General features: G+C 36.9%; 2 protein-coding genes across 4 annotated transcripts in view; one reads left to right on the top strand and one right to left on the bottom strand.

The window, feature by feature from the left end:
- Positions 1-23584, top strand: part of LOC145244643 (ribonuclease P protein subunit p29-like) — a 230794-nt gene that overhangs the window by 34824 nt on the left and 172386 nt on the right. The window lies entirely within an intron of this gene.
- Positions 1-23584, bottom strand: part of LOC145244257 (uncharacterized) — a 211899-nt gene that overhangs the window by 126777 nt on the left and 61538 nt on the right. For 2 of the 3 annotated variants that reach the window (XM_080107149.1, XM_080107147.1), the window contains exon 3: positions 3546-3614. The exons of the other annotated variant lie outside the window; for it this stretch is intronic. In XM_080107149.1, the coding sequence (XP_079963275.1) occupies positions 3546-3614 (69 nt within the window). The remainder of the gene's footprint in view (positions 1-3545; positions 3615-23584) is intronic. 3 annotated transcript variants of the gene reach the window in all.

The raw sequence follows: 23584 nt of genomic DNA, 5'->3' as shown, positions 1-23584 counted from the left end.
GTCGGGTTAGTCGAGAATATTTACGTCGAGGCAACAACAGGGATACGAGTTCATCAGAGTACATTCTATTAAACTGCTTGTAAAACAGGCACAGGATGCAACATTGCGGAGATGGGACATTATTTGTCTTAGAGAAAGTAATAGATATACCAGCGAAGATGTTGCAACACTACATACAATATAGAGATGTCAGGTGAGTGTAGTTTTCTGGTTTTCTTAGCAATGTATTCAGTTCATGTCTGTTAATATTAAGCCAAGAATGAATTTCTGAATTTTTTAGATGCATTATTTTGATTCATCGGACTACTGTTCTCATCTGTGATGTTCACAACGTTTCGGTCGATGTAATGATTGTCGAGCTCGACGGTAGCGTGCTCTTGTTCCGTCAGTCAGAGGTCCTAAGTAATTCGCAACCATGACGGATAGAGGTCCTAAGTAATCCACACTGAGGATTGAACCTTCAACCTTCAGGAGAATATCACTTTTTACAATTGATTCTTCCAAGTAATCTTAACACTGCGCCACGGGTCCTTGCGGAGAATTCTAGTACGAATTTTAGGAGCCTTAAACCTATTTTTATTTCTACTTGTAAATATCACTATTTATTACTAATTATTACTATATATTAACGCATCTCTCTCTCTCTTTCTCTTTCTCTCTCTCTCTCTCTCTCTCTCTGTATATATATATATATATTAATGTTTTTACTTATTACTTGTATATATTATCTATTGCTTATATTGTTTATAACTGAAACGTTGTGAAAATCACAGTCAAGCTGAGAACCGGAGTACGATGAATCCAAATAATATGATTAAGCCAAGAAGTTTGAATGATGAGCTCTCAGGTTGAGTGTTATTAGTTATGGCTATCGATGGTTGCGGAAGTTTCTTGTAATTGTTAAAGGAAAGAAGCTTAGTCTTAGTAGCATCACATATCACCACCCATTTACGTCCACGTTCCACTGAAGACTGGAAAAGTGTAGTTGAGGATTGCGCAACCCTTGCCTTACACGCAGACATATTTGCAGAGATATCCATTGTCTCTTGAGACTGAACGGAGGTCATAGATGATAAACATTACTGTGGAACGCATCGTAGGATAGTGGGCATCTGTGTGATTTCATGTGAAGGCAGAAATATAAGGGAAATGAACTATGGAAATACTAAATGACATGATTAGATTCTATTTTCTTGGATACTAATAAAACTTTTTAGATTTATTTTGACTGTTTTGAGATAGTGTTTTTACAAGGTGCTAATTAATCAATACGATAACAAGAACATGATTATAATTGCTTGGTGATATAAAGGGAAGTAACCTTTTACAGCTTGTTTGTGGCATTAGTTAAAAGAAACGGCGAAACCATTCTACATGACATTATTGAATAAGAAGTATAATATATCAGTCTACGTTAACTTAACAAATTACACTGTGAAAATATTTTTCACTGACCATATTGATCAGACATCTTATTCGCTATCACTTCTTGTGAAAGAAAACCGTCACGAACAAATATTCTGCCAAATTGGCAAGTCTTAGATGTGATTTTATGAGACTCTAATACTTAAACTTGTTTCATTGTAGTAAAAATGGTTTTATTTCGGTGTATATGCGATATGATCGTGAAATGGGGAGGTAATTAAATTTTATCCGCATTTTAGTTCGATGCCAGAAGTATTGCATGCGTTTTGACAAGTTGTTCTGTCAATAATTTTACTCAAACGTTGTGTTTAAAGTTTTGTATTGGTACAGTTGAGTCAGCAATTTTTGAATAGTCACACGGAAATTTCCCCATGTTTTATTCCAAGAAAGCGGTGTCTTAATCCATGGGTGGGTTTTGTATTTCTTTTTTTTTAGTTCAGTTAGTTTTAAAAGATGAAACGGATCTCTCCTGGAGCTAATACATGATTTCGTTACGATTTCAATTTATATTCGAGTGTTCTTTTAAGAATAGACGTTGTTCCCTGTTATGGGAGTGTAGCAGAACTGAATAACACTCCGTTGGTTCTACTGAGGTTACAAAATAGGATGTGCACGAGACCACCGTCATTTGAACTCGGAATCCGTACAGTACTAAGAAAAGAAAAATATGCAAATTGTGGTACTCTCGGGATTAAAGTCTGCATATAAGAACGGTTTTTTGGCGAGAACGACAAAACATAATTGTGATTTTGGGAAGAAGAAGAAGAAGAAGAAGAAGAAGAAGAAGAAGAAGAAGACTTTGCTTACTCGAAGTTATTTTTGTATTCGTCAGTGGGAAGAAAAAGAATGACGGATTTTTTGTGTGCACAAAACAGTATTTGCTAATTTAAAACATAAATTTTATCTCTTCAGAGTGTTATCTGTATTTCTTCCGATTATTATTTTCGAGTATTTCTTTTTAAAAATTTAATAGGCCAATTTCTCCTATCACAACCTGTATAATTATTTGTTTTAGAGACCATGTCGTTTTTAAATAATTCTTGAGATCCTGATATTTTGTTATATTCTTTTGTTCAGGTCTAATCGTTTGGAACACTGATATCAATAATGAGTGCTGTGTCTGATCGGTTGTGATCAAGCAAGCTGGAATAAATGCGTGTACACAAAAATGACAAAGGTATTATTTTCTTTAAAAAGTCCAAAAAAATTAAGCTTAGACCTTGTGAGATCAAACTGACACTTAGTAGATCAGCCAGAATCACTCTGCGAAATCGTAAAACTTACAATAGGTGCAATTCAAGTCCTCGATATTCAATGTAATGTCCGAATTTCCCATATTCTCATACACCGGATACACCATTAGAACAAATTAGAGGACACATAATGTCTTCACCCAGGCACTCAAAATAACTCAGTGCTGCTAAATCGATTCCAGCAAAATCCGTCTGGGCATCATCCAAGTTACTTTTTCACAATCAAAAATTCTAAATTTATGTTTATAAGATATATGGAAATGTGTTGCGTTCTCATTTGGGTCGTAACAACTCATATAAGTTATGTTAATTCTTTCTTCTTTATATATATATATATATATATATATATATATATATATATATATATATATATATATATATATATATATATATATATTCTAAATCTGGAAAGCTCATACAAAACCGTGATATTAATTTCCTCCGTTTTTCTTCTTCTATTTAAACGAACCCAATCCGAACTCGGCTTGGGGGAAAGGTGACCCCACCCCCATTTCGTCACATACTTCCCACATTTGCTCGGATAAAAATGAAGTTGAAAAAGCAGTAGAAACAGAGACATCGCTTTTGCTCTCTGAACGTGATGCCAAAACATGTGATATTTCTTAGCCCTGATACCTCGCCTATATAACAAAGGAATCAAGATAAACCAATTCTCTTGCAGAAATTTGGACCTGATAATAAAGCAGTGCGTGTTCAGCTCGTACATTGTACAGGGTTTCCCAAAATTAGTCATCTATTTTGAAATATAAACTAGCATAAAAATAGATTGCCAATTTTGGGTCACCCTGTGTATGAAATTTACAACAAATAATAATCATTATCTTATTCAGAAATCGTGACACTCACCGGAGCTAAAATTTGAATAACTTCTGGTCTATGAGACATCGGACCAATGGCATTTATTAATGTTGCAGCCTATAAAAAATAATGATATTACAATGAAAATAATGCAGTTATTTGCTCGGTTAGAATTTCGATAGCATAAATTATTTTGATTTTATACAAACACTAGTATCTCAATACATTTATAAGAGTAACAGGCGTCGATAACATGGCGTGACTCTATTAAAACATTTGTACCATAGCACCTAAATTTCTTTAAGGCGTCGAAACTGTTGTAACGTATAAATTTGTATGACTTACGCAGTTTTATTGTCATTCAACTTACCTGTTTGGTCGATGGCATCTGACTATGTGACTTGGCTTCTGCACTCAAAGATTTTCCTTATATTTCAGCTGTTTTTTATAAGCACTGTGTTTTGTATGGCATGAATATTCCATTTTGAATCCAATTTGGTTTTGTCTCTTTTTTGTTTCCTTGTACTCCTATAATTATTGGTATTACTTACAATGTCTTTATTTTCCATATTCTCTTAATTAATTACCCCGACTTACTCGGATATCAACATATTATGCAACAATTATTGCAATTTCCCCTTTTTGTCACAATACGGTTTGACCTTATTATTTCTTATCTTCAGCAGCCCGTCTATCTATCACAAGCACTCTTTTTATTCACTTATTACTGAGATACTTTTGTTCGTAATCGAAGGCCCAGCCACTAATTTCTAATGGCTAAGTTTCGTTCCATATATGGGAAACTTGATTCGTTGTCTGAATTCTGTCGGCAGCTGTTTCGACAGACAAATTGTTCGTAATCTCCATCCTTCATTTCTGTATCAGGGAATTGTAATTACATTAAATATTTTGTGGACACTTATCTTTCCACCACAACGGCAATACAACCGCTGTGTTTTGTTTCTCAAAACGAGTCCTAGTTTTAGAATCAACGGATAATATTCTGTTAACATCACTGTCTTACTTGACCGCTAAGCAATTTCTCTTGCCATGAATTTCAAAATTAAAAATGATATTAAATATACCTAATCGGTGTTCGGTATTAGATTTATAAGAATCCAAGTAACAAAATACCGAAAAATAAAGGCACCAGACACGGTTTAAAACCCTTAGAAATAAAAACAATTATTATTAGTCACTCACCACAGCTTTTGCTAAGAATTCAATGCGGGTTTTTATTTTATTTTAGTAACCGTAAAATAATAATTGGATACATTTAGTATTCTTAGCGGTGATTCGATCATTGAACAGCTAGAATACCAATTTACAAGAATAAAATGTTTAATTGTAACTTCTTACTAAAAACCTAATAAGCTACTTACTTCGTTAACTGAGCATGGAACTTTGTCTCATGTAAATAAATTAAATAACCGAGTCATAATGCTAGAACTTTTGTCTGATGTTAAAAATAATATTCATGTTGACCTAAGGTCCCTACAAAACACACTTTCGCAGCTAAAATATGACCGATAAAACAGGAAAAAATCGAAAGCGGAAGAAAAAGAAAAAAACAAGACAAAGAATATTACTTAACACTCGGCTTACAGCTTACAATTTTTTCAAGTTTTCAATTTCCGTTTGATTAGTTCTTTCTCAAAGTTTCCGTCTCGCTTTGGTCTGTTCTTTTTCTTTCCTTTACGATTGTATTTGTTCATTTTTTCTTTCTTTTTTATTTTTAACCCTTTAAAAAAACGGTCTCGTTTTTACAGTTCCAAATAGCATTCTGTAACATTACACACATTTATACACGTAGACCTAATACGCTGTAGCAGAGTACGTCGCACGGAACAGAAGACAATAATGACTCAACTTTTTTCTTTAACAATAAGATTAATTTTCGAGTAATTTTACGAATAAATCGTGATTCCGAATGTGCTCATCTTCTCTCGAACGTTATTCACGTCTCTCATGTGATCATCCTCTCTAACGTCCTCTTTCTCTCAATTTCTTGTTTTGCTTTTTTTTTTCTTATCGTGACGCCATTTGGCTCACGACTCGGTATTTGCATATAGTCACCATAAGCGCTCTGTTATAAATAGCCTAGGCAAGACCTGGGCTAAAACTATAAAAGAGGACTTGAAATCTTGGCAATTTCATCAATAGGGATACCAAAGATCGAAAAAAACATCCGAGCAACCGAGTAGGTTTCCATAGGATGTACGGGCAGACATGTGCAAGCCATAGAGACCTGTTTACAACTGTAAAGTCAGTCACTCAGCCAGTCGTTATCATCATCATCATCATCATCATCATCATCATCATCATCATTATTACATCCATATAGACAAAAAACATGTGTGTTTGACTTATTGGATACATTTCCGTGAATCAATTGTGCTTAATTGAACACTAATACAAATGGGAATGTTATGACTCCACAGCTTCACTTTTGGTTCAAATAGTCGCATATCAAACTAAATGTTAACAATCTGTATTGGATGTTTGGTATTAAATGATCAAAATGTGGTTCACTTGCCGTAAAGTACAAACAAAACCATATTTTGAATCGCATCGGACACATATTCAACACATATTTTTATTCTTATATTGCATGTTTAATTGGACTAATGGATACCACCGCAAACTATGAAATCGACTGTCAAATTCAAACTCTACTGGTTAATTCAACAGTGATGACGTTATAAAAGGCATGAACCGGCAATTATCCATCACAAATATTGATAAGATAATTAATCTCATTGTTTACAATAAGCATTGCGTTTCGGCATGTAATGATCCAAATAGTGCTGCTTTGTTTCTTTTTTGATGTCTTCGAAGCATGTGGTCGTGCAAGAGTTTATCACTTCTTTTTCATTAACACTGAATTCTGTGAGATTTTTCAAGCTGCACTGATTAGATAGCTGCATCGTATGATCCTCCTGTCCACATTCACAGATGTTTGACTCAATTTTGTAAACCCATTTAGCCATAGCAGTTTTTGATCACTCCGTTTTCGTTCTTAGACAGTTGAATGTCCTTTACTGAGCCCACGATGTTTCTCAGCCAGAAGGAAATGACGTTCTCGTGTCCGTAGGAAGGAGCTACATTCTCTATCCCTCTGTTTTGATCTCGTCTTGGAATGTTGTTAAAGGTTGGATATGGCTGAGGGAGTATGTCTTTGACTTTATTTCTTTGAGTTATTGATTCGCGTGCATGAACATGATGACGTTCATTACTGGTAACCTATCAAGAAACTTCCTGTCTTATATTTCCAAGGGATATACCAGCGAGGAGATGCAGATTGTACATGACCTTTATTTCTGATCTTCTCTGAGCATCTTTGAGATAAACTTCATATAAATCTTCCTCATCTTCAGCTCCTCACGAATAATTGTGTTTACAGTTCACACAATGACATAAAACTATGCACCTAACTATAGACACACGACGGTTTTTGTCCATGAAATTCTTTATTGGCCAATCAACTCTGGCGCTCCGACTTCCTTACTCCTCCCACATCTCTCAGCATTCCTCACAGACTCCCTGCCTTCCTTGAATCTCTTATACCACCTAAAAACTCATGCTTGATTCATGCAAGATGGTCCAAAAGCAGTCTGAAATATTTCATACGTTTCTGTAGCAATATTTCCAAGTTTAAAATAGAATTTTATTGAATATCGTCCTTCTAAAGTATCCTCATGTCCAGATTGCATTTTTGAAAGTCTTCAGCTGTGACAATCAGGCTTTAGTTGGCTTTAATTGGGTGTATTGTCATTCATGTTGTAGCTGTTCATTTGAATCTAAAATTATAAAAATTGGTCAGTCATCTCATAAGATGTATAGCAATCGCATGCTGATTTTTCAAGCGTCTACAACAATTTTAAACGCCTGTTCAAAAAATTCTGAAACCTTATTGGTGGTACTTCGTATGTCTCTGTGTTGGCGATGTGACTCCCTACTTGGAGCTGATCAGTTTTGATAGGACGTAATTGCGATATCTGATTTTCAATTTTGTCTTGTTGGTACGTTGTTTGGGAGAATTTGGTTCAGAGTTATACCAAGGTTAACAGGATTAGTGCGGTTCTCGATTATATGCCAGACTATGTGATAATAAGACGTTGATTCGTGTTCCATATCCTTTGCTGAACAACAGACAAACCTGGTCAAAGTAAACGAAATGCTCATATCATCATCATCATCATCATCATCATCATCATCATCTTGGTACATATAGACAATAATGTATAATTGAAAGAGTATACTTTTTTGTACATAAAACAACAGCTCTCCATGTTCGACAGCATTCAATTAGATAAATTTCACTAAAAGATGAATATCTTACCCAAAAGAGTAAAACCAGAAAGAGGCAGGTTTTAAAAATCACGTGGACTTTCTATTTTTTTTGTTTTTGTTTTTGTTTTTTGGGTTTTTTTGTTTGTTTGTTTTTTTTTGTATTTTCATATATTTTATTCATTGATTTGTTATATATTTATTTATTTATTTGGACATTTGGAAGTCTCGTGGAAGTTTGTATTTAGCTTAACTGTCGGACGTGAGTGGAGTCAACAAATTTAAATCGTCTTCTCTTCTCTCTTTGCCCCTCACCACCACCACATCTCCAGACCAATAATCCCCGTTCTCTAAAATAACTTTTTCTTTGCTGCTAAGAATTTTAATGAAGGTATGACTAGCAATTATTTCCCCAAGAATAATAGTCGTTGTGTCACGAAGATTTAGCCAAGTAGTTTCTGAGATTTCCACAGACAATATCATTATGGCGCATACGAAATTAAAAATGTCGTTGTTTTTGTTTGTTTGTTGTTTGTTTGTTTTTTTTGTTTTGATTTTTTGTTGTTGTTGTTGTCTTTTAGTTGTTCTTTAAGGTTGTACATGTGAGAGTCAGCGTTTCTTTTAATGTTTATATTTTAGGTTGTTTTTTAATCCGTCCTTGCATCTTTAATAGAGGCTTTGTCTGTCAGTCATTCACGTGCCAATTGGAAAAAGGATTTTCATCAAATGTATTGATAGTATCTTATTTGAACGCGTTCAACGTTTTCTATCAGTGCATCTGTCCGTTTAATTAGTCTGTTACGCTTAGGTTTGAAATAGCATTTTCTTTAGTACAAAGTGGCAGTTTTGTTAGTATGTCGGGTATGGCGTGAAATAACATTTCGTTGGTTGGCTATACTTGGATTTTAAATAGCATTTCAAAGTTATGCTTGAAATAGCGTTCTCGTTGGTCTGCATGGTTGGGCTTGAAATAACATTTTTGGTTGTCTGTCATACTTAAGTTTGAAATTGAATTTTCGTTGGTCTATCATATTTAAGTTTGAAATATCATTTCCAGGTGCGTCCATGTGATTCTCTGCCGTCCTCCATGTTTTGTAGAAAAGTTTCACCATCAAAAGAAAAATAAGTTTGGAAAAATGATAGCTTCGTCATTTATGCGCAGTGTGCACACACGCACCCTTAGCCTATAAGTTTGAATCATATCTAGACATATGTCGGTTAGATTCAGGTCCCAGGTATTCACGGTGAGAGCGATTAAATCCTCTAAATGCAGAATTAACGCCACTGTGGAATTCATCGCGGAATGGTGAATAGTTATATATAAGCTTATGTGAAGGTACAAATACAAAGGAAACGATATTTTTATGCAAATGTTTAATTATAAGAATTGATTTCCTCGTCATTAGTACGTAAAAAACCGTTGGGTTCTTGTTTGTTTTTTGTTTGTTTGTTTGTTTGTTTTTACTAAAACTCACATTTTGTCTGTTTGTTTGTTTGTTTGTTTGTTTGTTTATTTGCTTGTTTTTGTGATTGAAGTATTTTCGGCGAAGCTCTTGTACAAAAATCACACTTTAGTTTTAAATTGACGCCAGTTAAATTAATGACGCCCGGTTGCCTTCTCCGCCAGAGTCAAGGGGCGTAACTCTGTATTATTAACTATTCGCGAAGAACTTTTCATCGCTAAATACTCATATTAAATTGACACATCTTCACATTAGCCATTTAATTTTATTTTTTTATATGCGCGTATGTTTACCTTCGAGCTACTTTTTTCTTGCTAATATGTTTGACCATTCTCTGTGTGATAAATATCCGAGCTGTCAGCAACGAAGGAATAAACTCTGCTTTGTATAAAATATAAATCTTTTTTATTAGCTGCTCTTTGTATGTTTACGAATTTTTTTTTTTTTTTTTTTTTTTTTTCATATACGTTTGACGATTTCACAAATTAGGGTTTTCAATTTAAGATCAGATAAAGAGGACGAGGAAGCAATTAACGCTATAGGTTTGTCAGAGGCGAGCAGACCGGATTTGTGCTCTTTTTTTTTCGCTTTCTTTTATTTCTTATTTTTATAATGGACGTAATTTAGGATATATTCACTTAATGTAATTTATTGTTCGTATTAGGTTGGTGCAAAAATAATGTCGTTTTTTAATGTTCACCTATACATAAAAAACGACATTATTTTTGCAGCAACCTAATACTTATTCATAGAATAAGCCACTCGTTCTTGAACTCACATTAATTTCGCTGAATCATCCGTGATTTGGATTAACCTAGTACAACACAAGACCATCCTATATTTTATCTGTGTGCAAACGTTTTGTTCATTAATCTATTGTAATAAATATAAATATCAGTAGGTGTATCCGTATGGCCTTCCAGCTTATAAACTCATTTTTTACAAGGCCCGAAGGCTACTCGAGGAAAAGGGTTAATGAGTGCAAAGTAGCCGCTGAGACAACACCGTGATGATCGGTAGTAATGGAAATTGGGTAGAATTTGTTTAAGAGGACGGCTCCAGAAAAACCTGTTTACATTGGACTTGAAAACAAATAAGTTTTAGTCAGCTGGGAAGCAGTTATATATTGTGTTCCACCGGCAAATAGTTTTAAGAAATAAACTTTGCTCATGGAAGTTTCGTTTAGTTATAGGCACAGGTGCAGGTAATAAGGGAGATTGTTGATAGCTGTTGTAGCTCGATGAACATTTTCAAGATGGGGAGACTCAGTAAAGCACTTGCCATGCAAATAATGATAAAGCAGAAATAGATTAGCAACAGTCTAGTAGGGAAGAGAAAATGGCATCGCTCACCAGATTTCGAAATCAGTTTTGTACTCAGGGCAGGAAAGAGTGGCTCGAGCAGCATCTCCTCAGACTTGGCAACAGTATTGCATCTTAAAGCGTATTTGGTTTTTTAAAGATTATAAAAGATTGTGGCGAGAGTGAGATATCTTCTGGAGCAGTAGAATGATACAACTGTTTTTTTCTAGCGACCTTCGCAGCGTATTTGCTGTAAGTTTTCCATTCCAGATCAATGCTTTCCTCGATATTTAAAAAAAAAAAATTTTTCTTGGCTTCAGGTTCACAATAGTTGTAATACAGATTATAATACGATAGCGTGTGTGTTATTTCCTATGTCACGCTGACATCCGGGTAGTTTAATTGTTATGTACTTCCATGTCTTGTAATAAATCGTTTTACCAAGAATTCTTTATAAGTTTTGGTTTCCGTTTCGATTATAGCTGATGGCACTTAAGTCATTTAATTTTTTTATAAATAATTTTACTAAGAATTCTTCATCATGTTGGTTTCGGTTTCGTTTATAGCACTTAAGTCATCTATTTTTTTTAAATAATTTTACCAAAAATTCCTCATAAGTTTTGGTTTCGGTTTCGAATTTAGCTAATGGCACCTTGGTAATCTATTTTTTATGAATAATTTTATCAAGAATTCTTCATAAGTTTCGGTTTTGATTATAGCTGAAAGAACTAAAGTTATATATATATATATATATATATATATATATATATATAACTTTAGTTCTTTCAGCTATAATCAACACTGAAACTTCTGAAGAATTCTTGATAATATATATGTGTGTGTGTGTGTGTGTGTGTGTGTGTGTGTGTGTGTGTGTGTGTGTGTGTGTGTGTGTGTGGCTTTCGGTTTAGATTAAAGTTGATAAACCCAAGTCATGTAGATATATTTTAAATTTTTGAAATCCCAACTATATAATCGATAGAATATTAACTCTATAATAATATATAAAAATCTGTAAAAATTAAAATATCATATTTAACCGTATTTTACGACCTGGCTACACCGGGCGTCCGTGCTAGCTTGGATAAATACTTTTGCAGTTTTAACAAAATAGGTACAATAATATCAGAACATCTCAATTTACGCTGAATATCTACAGAATGCCAATATCAATCTATTTCGTATGAATCTGTCCCCTGTGGAATTTTCACAGGTCCCACTGGTATAGATTATTTTAAGAATAGACTAGATGAATTGAAAAATAATGGTGAAAAGATTAATTTGCAAATACGTTTTGGGGGTCTTTCTGATTAAATATTTAGGATCATTGATATATATTGATATTACATTCTGTCTGAATTATTCAAGTAATTATGAGATTATTGATTAAAATAAGAGATGCATCAAGAGGCATGTGTATGTATGCGTGTGTAAATAATGAACTGATAAACTCTTAAACTACTGATCATATAACACCAAAATTAACAGAAATATAGTAATCATACACCAAGGATGGTTTATAGTGAGTAAAATCTTTTTTTGAATGGATGAATATGTCGGCAACTTGAAACGCTAAATGTTCATTTCAACTTGCCAACATATTATTAGATAGCCGGGATCTCTCTCTCTCTCTCTCTCTCTCTCTCTCTCTCGCTCTCTCTCTCTCTCTCTCTCGCTCTCTCTCTGTATATATATATACACACGTGTGTGTGTTTGTGTGCGTGTTTGTGTGTACATATGTATATATATATACATACATACACATATATCATATATATATATATATATATATATATATATATATGAACGGGCGATAAAATTACATCATCCTACTTTTATTCACGTTTATAGATTAATAATTTTAATTATTGGTTACTATTACTAGTATATTTAATATTTTAATACAGTTTATATGTAATCTATTCTAGGTAACGCCGGCATGTTGAAAATTGTGATTTTGCTGTGAAGGTTAGCTAGTACAAAAAGAGTTCAAGGTTTAAGGCTGACGTATGTCAAACTCTGTGACTGGGGTCAACGATATCACCTGAAATAGGTCACTCGGGTTCGTGTAATACAGAACGTGGTAAGAAAGAAAAAAAGAAAGAAAGAGAGGAAGATATCTTTTCTTTCGCATGCAAGTGAGTCTAGTTCCTGATTTTGGGCGGAACAGACGTGGCAAGATAGGCGCAAAAACGCGTCGGAAAAAGAAACGCAACAAAAGCTTTAGTCGGCATCGTTTTTTCGTCTTAGATGCTCTTCACAGCTCACCGACTAGTAACGAAAAGAATCGCATTTCAGAGAAGAATAGGATAACAGGAAAAAGGTGAACTTTATCGCGTATATATGCACACACACACACACACACACACACACACACACACTAGATGTATCACGGTTACATACATAGATAAATACAAAGAGACACATATAATGAGATATACACGCAAGAGACAAAAATCCTCCCTCGCTAAACTACACAGTTAAGAAAAGTCAATTCAATGGACATCAGGTTTTCTATAAAATTACCTATATAATTTAATTCATCCATAATATATTTTCATATTATTATCATTGACTCTCATGGAGCTTTCACACAGGTCTTCAGAGATCTTTCCCTGTAAACAGCCTGTGGTGTTCCGTGGAAGCTGAATGACAACAAGTCTCCCCAGGTTCCTAATACTCTCCACCTTTTTCGATAACATTTGTAAATGAATTTGCATTATCGCAACAGCTTCTTTCCATTGTTTTATCGTTGGCAACAGCTATTGGTCTTTGCTGGTATTTGAGTGGCAATAAGCCTCTCCAAGGTCCCAGTTCTCTTCGCACTTTTCAGCTGAGGTCTGGTCAGTTCATTGGTCTTTCCTTCCTCCTTGAATCTACTTGATTATTTGATCTCGCTCTTTTGGGGGGGGCAGTAATGTGGCAATGGGGGTAGGGTTGGGTTAAAGAACTTATAGATATGCGGTTTCAGCGTTCTTGGTTCCATGTAGTGTTTCATGTTTTGCCTTTGCAGCAATTTGTCTAGCCCTCGCTTGTTGCTTCTGTGAGTTAGATTCGACATTTAAGGGTGTTTCTTAATATTTCAGCTGTTTTCATGATTGTTGTTCGCTGTATTTTTCCAGTCATTCCTTTGATTCCCGTTTCTCCCATTCTTTTTTCAAAGTTTTTCGGGATTGTTCCTTGTGCTCCTACTATTATAGATATTATTTTGATTTTCTTCATCTTCCATATCCCCTTCAGATCTCTGGCTAGCTCTGTGTATTTGCTCTGTTTCTCCTTTTCTTTGATATTCACCGTAGTCAGCTGGAAGAGCAAAATCTACGATTTGACAGGATTTTTCTTTCTTATAATTATTACGACATCCGGTCTTCTTGCTTGAATGGGTTTATCAGTTTGTATGTCCATGTCCCATAGGACTTTGTGATTCTCGTTTTTAAGTACTGTTGCGAGTTATGTTTGTACCACTTGTCTGTGCGTTCGAGATGCAGTTTTTTCTATCATTCCCCAGTGTACTACCCTCCCCTCTTGGTCGTGTCTGTTCTTGTATTCCTTTTGGGACAGTTTGCTGCATTCACTTATTATATGGTTTATCGTCTCGTCTCTTTATCCACAGAGCCTACATTTGCTGTTTTCTGAGGGTTTTGTCGATCTTTGCTTTGATGTGGTTGGTTCTTATCGAGTTGTCTTGTGCTGCAATTATTAAGGATTAGGATTCGTTTGTTTTTCAAAAGTAACGTTTCAAATAAAGACAGTAGATAAGGTGTAGCTTAGTGCTAGCCTTACATTTAAGATTTATTCAAAAACTTATAATGCATATTAAAATGAATATAAACGATTAAAAATCATAAATACTCCTAGCTTGTTTATTAAAATAACTTTTCTTAAATTAGTTTGAGACAAACGACCTGATTGTTTGTCTCTTTGCAAACGACAAGTCACTTATGCGCCCTTGTCACAGTCAGAATCGACAACATGCAGCAGCGTCAGTAGAGAACGACAAGCAATCGATAAATGTCCGTCTCTCCACATGACTCTGTGTCCGAGCTGATTGTCGTAACGACAAGTTGAATGATAGGCTCGCCACGCGCGACTTCCTCAACAGACTTAGTTGCCGCTATTCGCGGAAACACTTCAGTCTTCCCTCAGCTTTATTTTGAAAAAAAAAAACATTTTATTATTTAAATATTGTTTGTTGTTAGATTCCTGAAATGTTTTTAACGTTGAAGAATGTCGGAGGTTCCAACAATCAAATATCACTCAAGAACAGAACAGTAGTCTGAATCATCCAAATAATGCGAAATTTCCTTTTTTTATATTATTTTTTTTTTTTTCATTTGTAATATATCTTAATTTTTCTTTTCATTTTTCCAACTTATATTTTCTTTCAAAATAACTTATGTTCCCAGTTGTACCATTTGTTCTTTGAATCAGAATTACATTGCATATATAAATTGAATTGAGAATTAAATAAAGTCAGTAAATAAATCGTTTACATGATATAGAATCATTTTTAGGATGAAAATTTGTAAAGAAAATTGTTTGAAATTAGTGTTCTAAAACTTATGGGAAATTCTGATGTAAGCAAATTGCTTGGATCGTAATGATCCAAGCAATTTACAGCAATGATCTCACACATTTGCAGGTCAAAAGAAAATTAAATTACAATTAAATAATTTTTTTTAATTTTTGTTTTTTAAATGTACGTAGAATGTCATTAAAAATAAATTCTTGTCTTTTTCTCTCTTACTTTCCCTCTCTGTCCTGCTCCAACCAAGTCTACCGACCTGCTCCATAAATCCCAAAACGTCATCATGACAAATCTCAAAAAAAAAAAAAACATGAATAAACCTAGAACCCCATCCTCCAACGTAGACCCCTACTACCATATCCCCTTCTCCAACATCAGGGGTCGCCGTTCCAACCTTCCAGAGGTTGAAACACAATTACAGGAGGCGAAACCGGACATATTCTTTCTAAGTGAAACTGGCACAAGGCCAACCACTTCCCTAGACGAATTCATAATTAAAGGATACTCTAACTTAACATCAAAATCTGACCCCCAAGATCGCCATGGGCATGGAATATGTGCCTACACCAAAGATGGCTTTCCATGTGGTAGGGATATCTCCAGAGAAGACCCTAATTTACCTCATATGTGCTTTCGGGTTGCACTAGCTTACACCGCTGCATTTATATTTGCCCTCTATCGCCCCCACAACAGTGGGGTTACTATCTTTAAGACCATATCTGAGAAAATTGACCACATCCTGTCTGCTCATCCTTCGGCTAACATTCACATTTGCGGTGACTTCAATGTCCATAATGTGGAATGGCTGACCCACTTGAATAAAACCGATGACGAGGGAAGGTTCTGTCATGATTTTGCCACTGTCTATAACTTCACTACGATTGTTCACGAACCCACCCGTGTGCCCAATACTACAGGTCAGTATGCAAGCCTTCTAGACCTTTTCCTCACAATTTCACCTGAGCTATGTTCATGTTCCGTTCTATCTCCTCTCGGATACTCCGACCACTCTGTTGTAGCAATTAAGATAAAAATGAAATGTAATAAGTATTCAGACGTACCTCTCCACCATACTGTATATCGATACTCTATGGCTGACTGAGATAGCTTCCGTACATTCATATCTGACCTACCTCTGAATTCCATGTTTAAAAAGGATGTGTCCTCTGTAGTATCAGGCCTGACCGAATGGTTAATTGTAGGCAATGACCGATTCATACCATCCAAAAAATTCCAACAAAAACCTAACAGCCAGCCAGGATTCTCCCCTGAATGTGTTGCTGCCATCGCGCACAGAAATCACTTTTTCCATAGCTACCAACGTAATAGATGTACTGAGACTAAAGCTGCTTTCAGGACTGCCAGCAACCACTGTAAAAGAGTAATAAAAAATGTAAGAGAGCTATATGCTTAGTCCGCTAAATCCAAAGTAGCTGAGCAGCGGCTTGGTTCCCACCAGTCCTGGCAAATAGCAAACAGGATCTTGACCTGAGGTCATCTCGTCAGCATCAGACAAGGCCAGACTATTTGCCAAGAACTTTGCAGTTAACTCTACCCTATGCGACAAAGGCCATCAAAGCTCCGTGCTTCCTCCTATAACATGCAACACGCTATGTAACATACAAATATCTGTGCATGAGGTCGCCAAGCTAATCAAGAACCTTGATTCCAGTAAAGCAACTGGCCCTGACGGCATTCAAGTTATAGTTCTAAAAAAGCTCCAACCAGAACTTGCCCCCATACTTACAAAACTGTTTAAGCGTTGCCTTAAGGAGAAGTGATTTCTAACACCCTGGAAAACCTCATTAGTATGCCCTGTATTTAAGAATTCAGGTGAAAAGTCATCTCCCTCTCAGTACAGACCAATAAGTCTCCTGGGTGTCATGAGTAAGCTGTTGGAATTCATATTAAATAGAGAATTAGTCAACCACCTCAACAGAAACAACCTTCTTAGTGACACACAATATGGTTTCCGCTCTGCAAGATCTACAGCAGATGTGCTAACGGTTATATCTCATAGGATTAGTGAATCTCTTGACAAAGGCTTCCTTTCCAGGGCAATTGCTCTTGACATATCAAAGGCCTTCGATAAGGTATGGCATAAGGGCCTACTTCACAAGATTTCCAGCTACGGTATCACTGGAAATGTTTACTCAATCATTAAATCATTTCTCTCCAATAGGTTCATAAGAGTAGTGGTTGATGGGCAGAAATCAAAGGCCCACAGTATTAATGCTAGAGTCCCTCAGGGGTCAATCCTGGGGCCAACTCTCTTCCTGATCTACATCAATGATCTCCCGAAACACATACTTAAATTATTCTTTGACATCTATGCTGATGACACGACCATCTATAGCAACACATCAACGGCCGTAAATGACAAAGTTCTCTCTGATTCGCTCTCTTCTCATCTTGAGTGCGTGGTGCAGTAGGGGAAGAGGTGGCTGGTCACTTTTAATGCATCCAAAACCAAGCTTCTATCTTTATATCAGCATCTGGCATCAATTGAAATGGATGGCTCCCGTCTTGGGGAGGCTCCATGTTTTGACAAGCTTCTGGGTTTGACCTTTACTCCTGATCTGAAATGGAACAAGTACACCAGGTCTGTTGCCAAGGACGCTGGGAAAATGGTGGGATCCTTCTACCGCTTCAGAAGATATCTCACTAATGATGCAAATCTCTATCTGTATAAAAGCCATGTACGTCCAAGGATGAAGTACTGCTGCCACATGAGCTGCTAAAAACAGCCTATCCTGCCTTGACAGAGTACAAAATAGACTTCGTGGTTTAGTGGGAGATGCCCTTTTCTCTTCCCTGCAGCCTCTCTCCCACAGAAGAGACGTTGCGAGCCTGTCTTTGTTTTATCGTTATTTCCATGGCAAGTGCTCGTCTGAGCTCCAATCTCTCGTCCCCCCCTCGCCAATCTTTCACGAGAAACACCCGTCTGGCTGAAACTACTGCCAATAATTTTCCCCACTCTTTATCTGTGCCTCAATCCAAACGTAGATTCCATGAACAAAGCTTCTTTCTCAGAAGTGCACGACTGTGGAATACTCTTCCATTTGCCTGTTTCCCACCTGGCTACAACTTGGATGTCTTCAAGTCCAACATAAACAAATTCCTGACAAACCGCCCCATATCAAATCTCCAATACTAATGATTACTACAATACTATCTCATTGATTACTGTACACGCAATAACCCTTATCCCTGAGTGGCCTCCGAGCCTTGATAAGTGGTTACCCCCATGTAAAAAAAATTCTGTTGCAATATTTTGGGATTAATGGGGTATTTATTTAAATGCTGCCCACATCAGCATTATTTGGCACAAGGCCTGGAAAGTGGGATACCCGAAGGCTCCCCTAAAGGAGGGGCACTCCTAAAATTCTAAACATTGCCCGAGTAACCCCGTCGGCATTCCCCGGTCGGGGCGCCTCAGGCAGCAAGCAATAAACTTGCCCCACCGGAAAGCCCGGTGGCAAGGCCTGGGAGGGGTGACCTCCTAGGTATTACCCAGGCGGTGTACCTCAGTCCAACAGGTGGTTGGCCGGTTCCCGCCCCCTCACCTGTTGGGCTGAGTGTCAAGTGACGAATCCTTGACTGGTACTACCCTGTCTCCATGCAGCCAAGGCCGCTAGGAGAGTAATGGGGTATTTATTTAAATGCTGCGCACATCAGCATTATTTGGCACAAGGCCTGGAAAGTGGGATACCCGCAGGCTCCCCTAAAGGAGGGGCACTCCTAAAATTCTAAAAATTGCCCGAGTAACCCCGTCGGCATTCCCCGGTCGGGGCGCCTCAGGCAGCAAGCAATAAACTTGCCCCACCGGAAAGCCCGGTGGCAAGGCCTGGGAGGGTGGACCTCCTAGGTATTACCCAGGCGGTGTACCTCAGTCCAACAGGTGCTGGGCCGGTTCCCGGCCCCTCACCTGTTGGGCTGAGTGTCAAGTGACGAATCCTTGACTGGTACTACCCTGTCTCCATGCAGCCGAGGCCACTAGGAGACATCCCATCATCTTAAGAGAGTAATGGGGTATTTATTTAAATGCTGCCCACATCAGCATTATTTGGCACAAGGCCTGGAAAGTGGGATACCCGCAGGCTCCCCTAAAGGAGGGGCACTCCTGCAATTCTAAAAATTGCCTGAGTAACCTCGTCGGCATTCCCCGGTCGGGGCGCCTCAGGCAGCAAGCAATAAACTTGCCCCACCGGAAAGCCCGGTGGCAAGGCCTGGGAGGGTGGACCTCCTAGGTATTACCCAGGCAGTGTACTTCAGTCCAACAGGTGGTTGGCCGGTTCCCGGCCCCTCACCTGTTGGGCTGAGTGTAAAGTGACGAATCCTTGACATGTACTACCCTGTCTCCATGCAGCCGAGGCCGCTAGGACAGTAATGGGGTATTTATTTAAATGCTGCCCACATCAGCATTATTTGGCACAAGGCCTGGAAAGTGGGATACCCGCAGGCTCCCCTAAAGGAGGGGCACTCCTAAAATTCTAAAAATTGCCCGAGTAACCCCGTCGGCATTCCCCGGTCGGGGCGCCTTAGGCAGCAAGCAATAAACTTGCCCCACCGGAAAGCCCGGTGGCAAGGCCTGGGAGGGTGGACCTCCTAGGTATTACCCAGGCGGTGTACCTCAGTCCAACAGGTGCTGGGCCGGTTCCCGGCCCCTCAGCTGTTGGGCTGAGTGTAAAGTGACGAATCCTTGACTGGTACTACCCTGTCTCCATGCAGCCGAGGCCGCTAGGAGACATCCCATCATCTTAAGAGAGTAATGGGGTATTTATTTAAATGTTGCCCACATCAGCATTATTTGGCACAAGGCCTGGAAAGTGGGATACCCGCAGGCTCCCCTAAAGGAGGGGCACTCCTGCAATTCTAAAAATTGCCTGAGTAACCTCGTCGGCATTCCCCGGTCGGGGCGCCTAAGGCAGCAAGCAATAAACTTGCCCCACCGGAAAGCCCGGTGGCAAGGCCTGGGAGGGTGGACCTCCTAGGTATTACCCAGGCGGTGTACCTCAGTCCAACAGGTGGTTGGCCGGTTCCCGGCCCCTCACCTGTTGGGCTGAGTGTCAAGTGACGAATCCTTGACTGGTACTACCCTGTCTCCCTGCAGCCGAAGCCGCGAGGAGACACATCCCATCATCTCAAGAGAGTAATGGGGTATTATGCCACACAGTCGGACGATTCTATTTATAAACGATGCTGCTAAGAACTGACGAATCAAATTAATTCACGTTCTGCTACCAACCAATCAGAAACCAGAATTGCTTCATAAATATTAAACCTTTTCTGTGGCAATTTCACATGTTCTTTTCCGTCTCGACACGGTAAGAATATTTTGTTCTGTGGAACTGTCTACTACAAACAAGTCATCTCCCAGGACGTGTGTGTAACAGCGAACCATCTGAAACTTCTGAAACTCAAAATGGCTTACACTTCTAGAAATTCATTGATATTTGTATTTACGCATCTTTTAAGGAAATGCTTCCGAATCATTTTATTTCTTTGTGTGGGGATATTGCTTTACCAGCAAGATCGTCTGGTCTAAACCCCTGCAATTTTTTCTAGTGGGAATATTTGAAGTCAAAAGTATTCAGCCACTACCCTTGATCTCTTTAAGTATTAAAATGAGCTATTCGTTCTGAAATTACTGCTAGTCCACTCGAAATGACTCATCAAGTCATTGAAAACTTTTGTGAACGTCTACAATCGTGTGTTAGCAATGATAGGAAACATTTGGTGGATTTAATATTTAAGACCGTGTGAAATAAAATGACATTCTACATACATTTAAAAATAAAAATGTATTTTCCTTATCAAATTGTTATTTATTTTAATTTTATTTATTTATTTATTATTTTATTTTATTTTTATTTATTTTTTACCAACAAATGTGTCAGACCATTTCTGAGACGCCCTGCATATTGTTATAGTTTGTTATAGTTTGTTATCTTATATGACATAGAAATTATTATATTATTTGAAAGTTTTGAGAATGCAAAATAAACTTAAATGGAAATAGCTTGTGAATGGTTAGTAATATATTTACTGCTGGATATTTGGAGAAAAATCTGTGTAGAAGTAAGAATTTTGATCGGAATTTTTCTTTGTGTTTATCTTATTTCCAAATAAATAATAAAGGAAAACTTCGATCAGAATTCCTTAGCAGCTTCTTTATCGGTAGACATACCTCGATATATTGGCTATTAAAGATGCCATCTACAAATGACATTTTCAAACTCTTTTCTTTCTTTCAACTTATTGAATATATTTTTCTCCGCATTCTGACCTTCCTCTGCAGCACTATGCTGTTTTTGATCCCAGTAGATTATGCGAACGGCGGCCAATCACATGGGGTTGTGTAGATGAAACGTAGCAGTGTTCCTTCAACCTCTACATCCTCTATTTCTCTATATATCTCTGTTTCTCTCTCTCTCATTCTCTCTGTTTCTCTGCCTCCCTCACTCTCTCTCTCTGTATCTCTCTCTCTCTATATATATATATACATATATATATACATATATATATATATATATATATATATATATATATATATATATATATATATATAATCGGTCCTCTTTTCCTCGATGTTATTCTTCCGTGATGTGTGTTGATTGATAACAGTGGTTGTAAATAAATCCTTTCGAGGCTTTCTACATATTTTTCCAGTATACATAATATTCCCAAACTACTACATAAGGGAATAGTAGCAGCTGTCTCAAAAGCAACCATTTTGTCTTGCGGCACAGTAAAAGAGGAATTCGCAATTTCTCTGGCAAATTCTTGTCTATATCACACAATCTTAATTCTAAATTTTTCATTTCTAATGGAATTTTCACAAACCCATACATAATCGTGGTGTACATTTTATTTATACTATTAGCAAGGTTATCGTTTTGTTACGACTTCTTTTTATCAAGATTTCTATTTGTCTTTCCGTCTATATATATATCTGTTATAGTGTTCGTCTCCAGGAAAACGGCGGGTAATTATCATGGGCGATTTTGAATGTTTGTGAATAGAAAAATTTTTGGATAGCAAAAAAATTTTATCTTATTTTAATTTGTATAACTTTGGAATTTTTAACATAAACAAAAAATTTTAAATAATAGATCAAAAGAAAGACAAAGATGACTTCGTGGTTATGTCAGATAAGGAACAGAGAGGAAATATTGTAAGACAGACACGTAGTCTCTAAGAGAGATTGAGTTTGATGGAGGAGAAGGGGAGCTATACCAGGTTAGACAGCGGACAGTATTAATGGTCTCTGTAGGCCATGGAAGCTAACGGATACAGGAAATAGCAAGAATGTAGAAATAAAGAACTGCATGCAACTCCAAAGTAGGCATTTATTCAGTCCGGTTGAGAAATTCGCTCAGACCCTTATCTTATTGAGTTTTTTTTGGGGGGGGGACGTACATTGTAGGTGATGCCCCTTCAGAGAAGTCTACTTTTTTATCTAATGATTTTTATTAACATTTTTCATCTAACATTTTTTCATTTAACATTTTTTCCATCTAATATTTTTTCATCTAACGATTTTCCTCTTTTTTTTATCTAAAAATTAAAATGGGACTTTTCTTTTTTGCTTAAATACTGATTTTACGTAGTCTTTGAGTTTGAATCTCACTTCCGACTTTGTATAACGACCTAGTTCGTCGAAAAAGACTTTATTAAATTCGCTTTTTAAACCCTTAACAATTTTTATTGTCTTTACTTTACCATACTCGCCACTTTTATCGGCTTCTCTCATAAATTCAATAAAACTATTAAGTCAAAGTCGAATGAATTTATATTTTTCCCTGACGTGACAATAGATCTTCGTTTTATGCGTTTTGTTATCAAGTATTACTTTAGCATCAAATCCTCCTCTAAATTTTAGCTTGCTTCCCGCAATACCTCTTGCTATTTTGTCTGTACTTCGTAATTCGGGTTTGTCTACCTTTCCCCAAGTAGTTCAGTCAATCGTTGAAATGTATCCAACAAACAAGTAATATTTCGACCATAATCTTTCATTTCTATATATTTCTTTTTCCATTATTTTTAGTAACTTCCTATAAAACTGTGTATACCCTTTTAGGCTTCCGATATTCTTTTATCAATTGAATTCCTAGTCGCCAATCTTATATAGATTTGGTGCAAATTCGTGGTCGAATCCTCTTTTTGCCAATCTATTTTAGATTATACATGATTTCGTACTCGATTCCTTCCTCGTTAAATCTGATATAGATTAAATGTGAATTCGTTCTGGAATACTTCGTCGCTTAATATGATATAGATTGGATGTGAGTTCGTTCTCGAACCCTTCGTCGTCAATTATGATATACATTGAATGTGAGTTCGTTCTCGAATCTTTCGTCGCCAAATCTGATATATCCCGGGAGAATATAATGGGTATAAATTGATCAAATGAAAGGAGATTCAACACACAGAGTAAGTTATTACAAGTTTATTTTACAAACATACAATGTTACAAATAAGAAGTTGACACTGGAATGTATC

The sequence above is a fragment of the Euprymna scolopes genome, chromosome 1 (assembly GCF_053919585.1).
Source record: "Euprymna scolopes isolate OS-2025 chromosome 1, ASM5391958v1, whole genome shotgun sequence".
In the NCBI taxonomy this organism is placed as follows: domain Eukaryota; kingdom Metazoa; phylum Mollusca; class Cephalopoda; order Sepiida; family Sepiolidae; genus Euprymna; species Euprymna scolopes.
The sequence above is the reverse complement of the archived record's forward strand: the minus strand, read 5'-3'. Positions and strand labels throughout refer to the sequence as shown.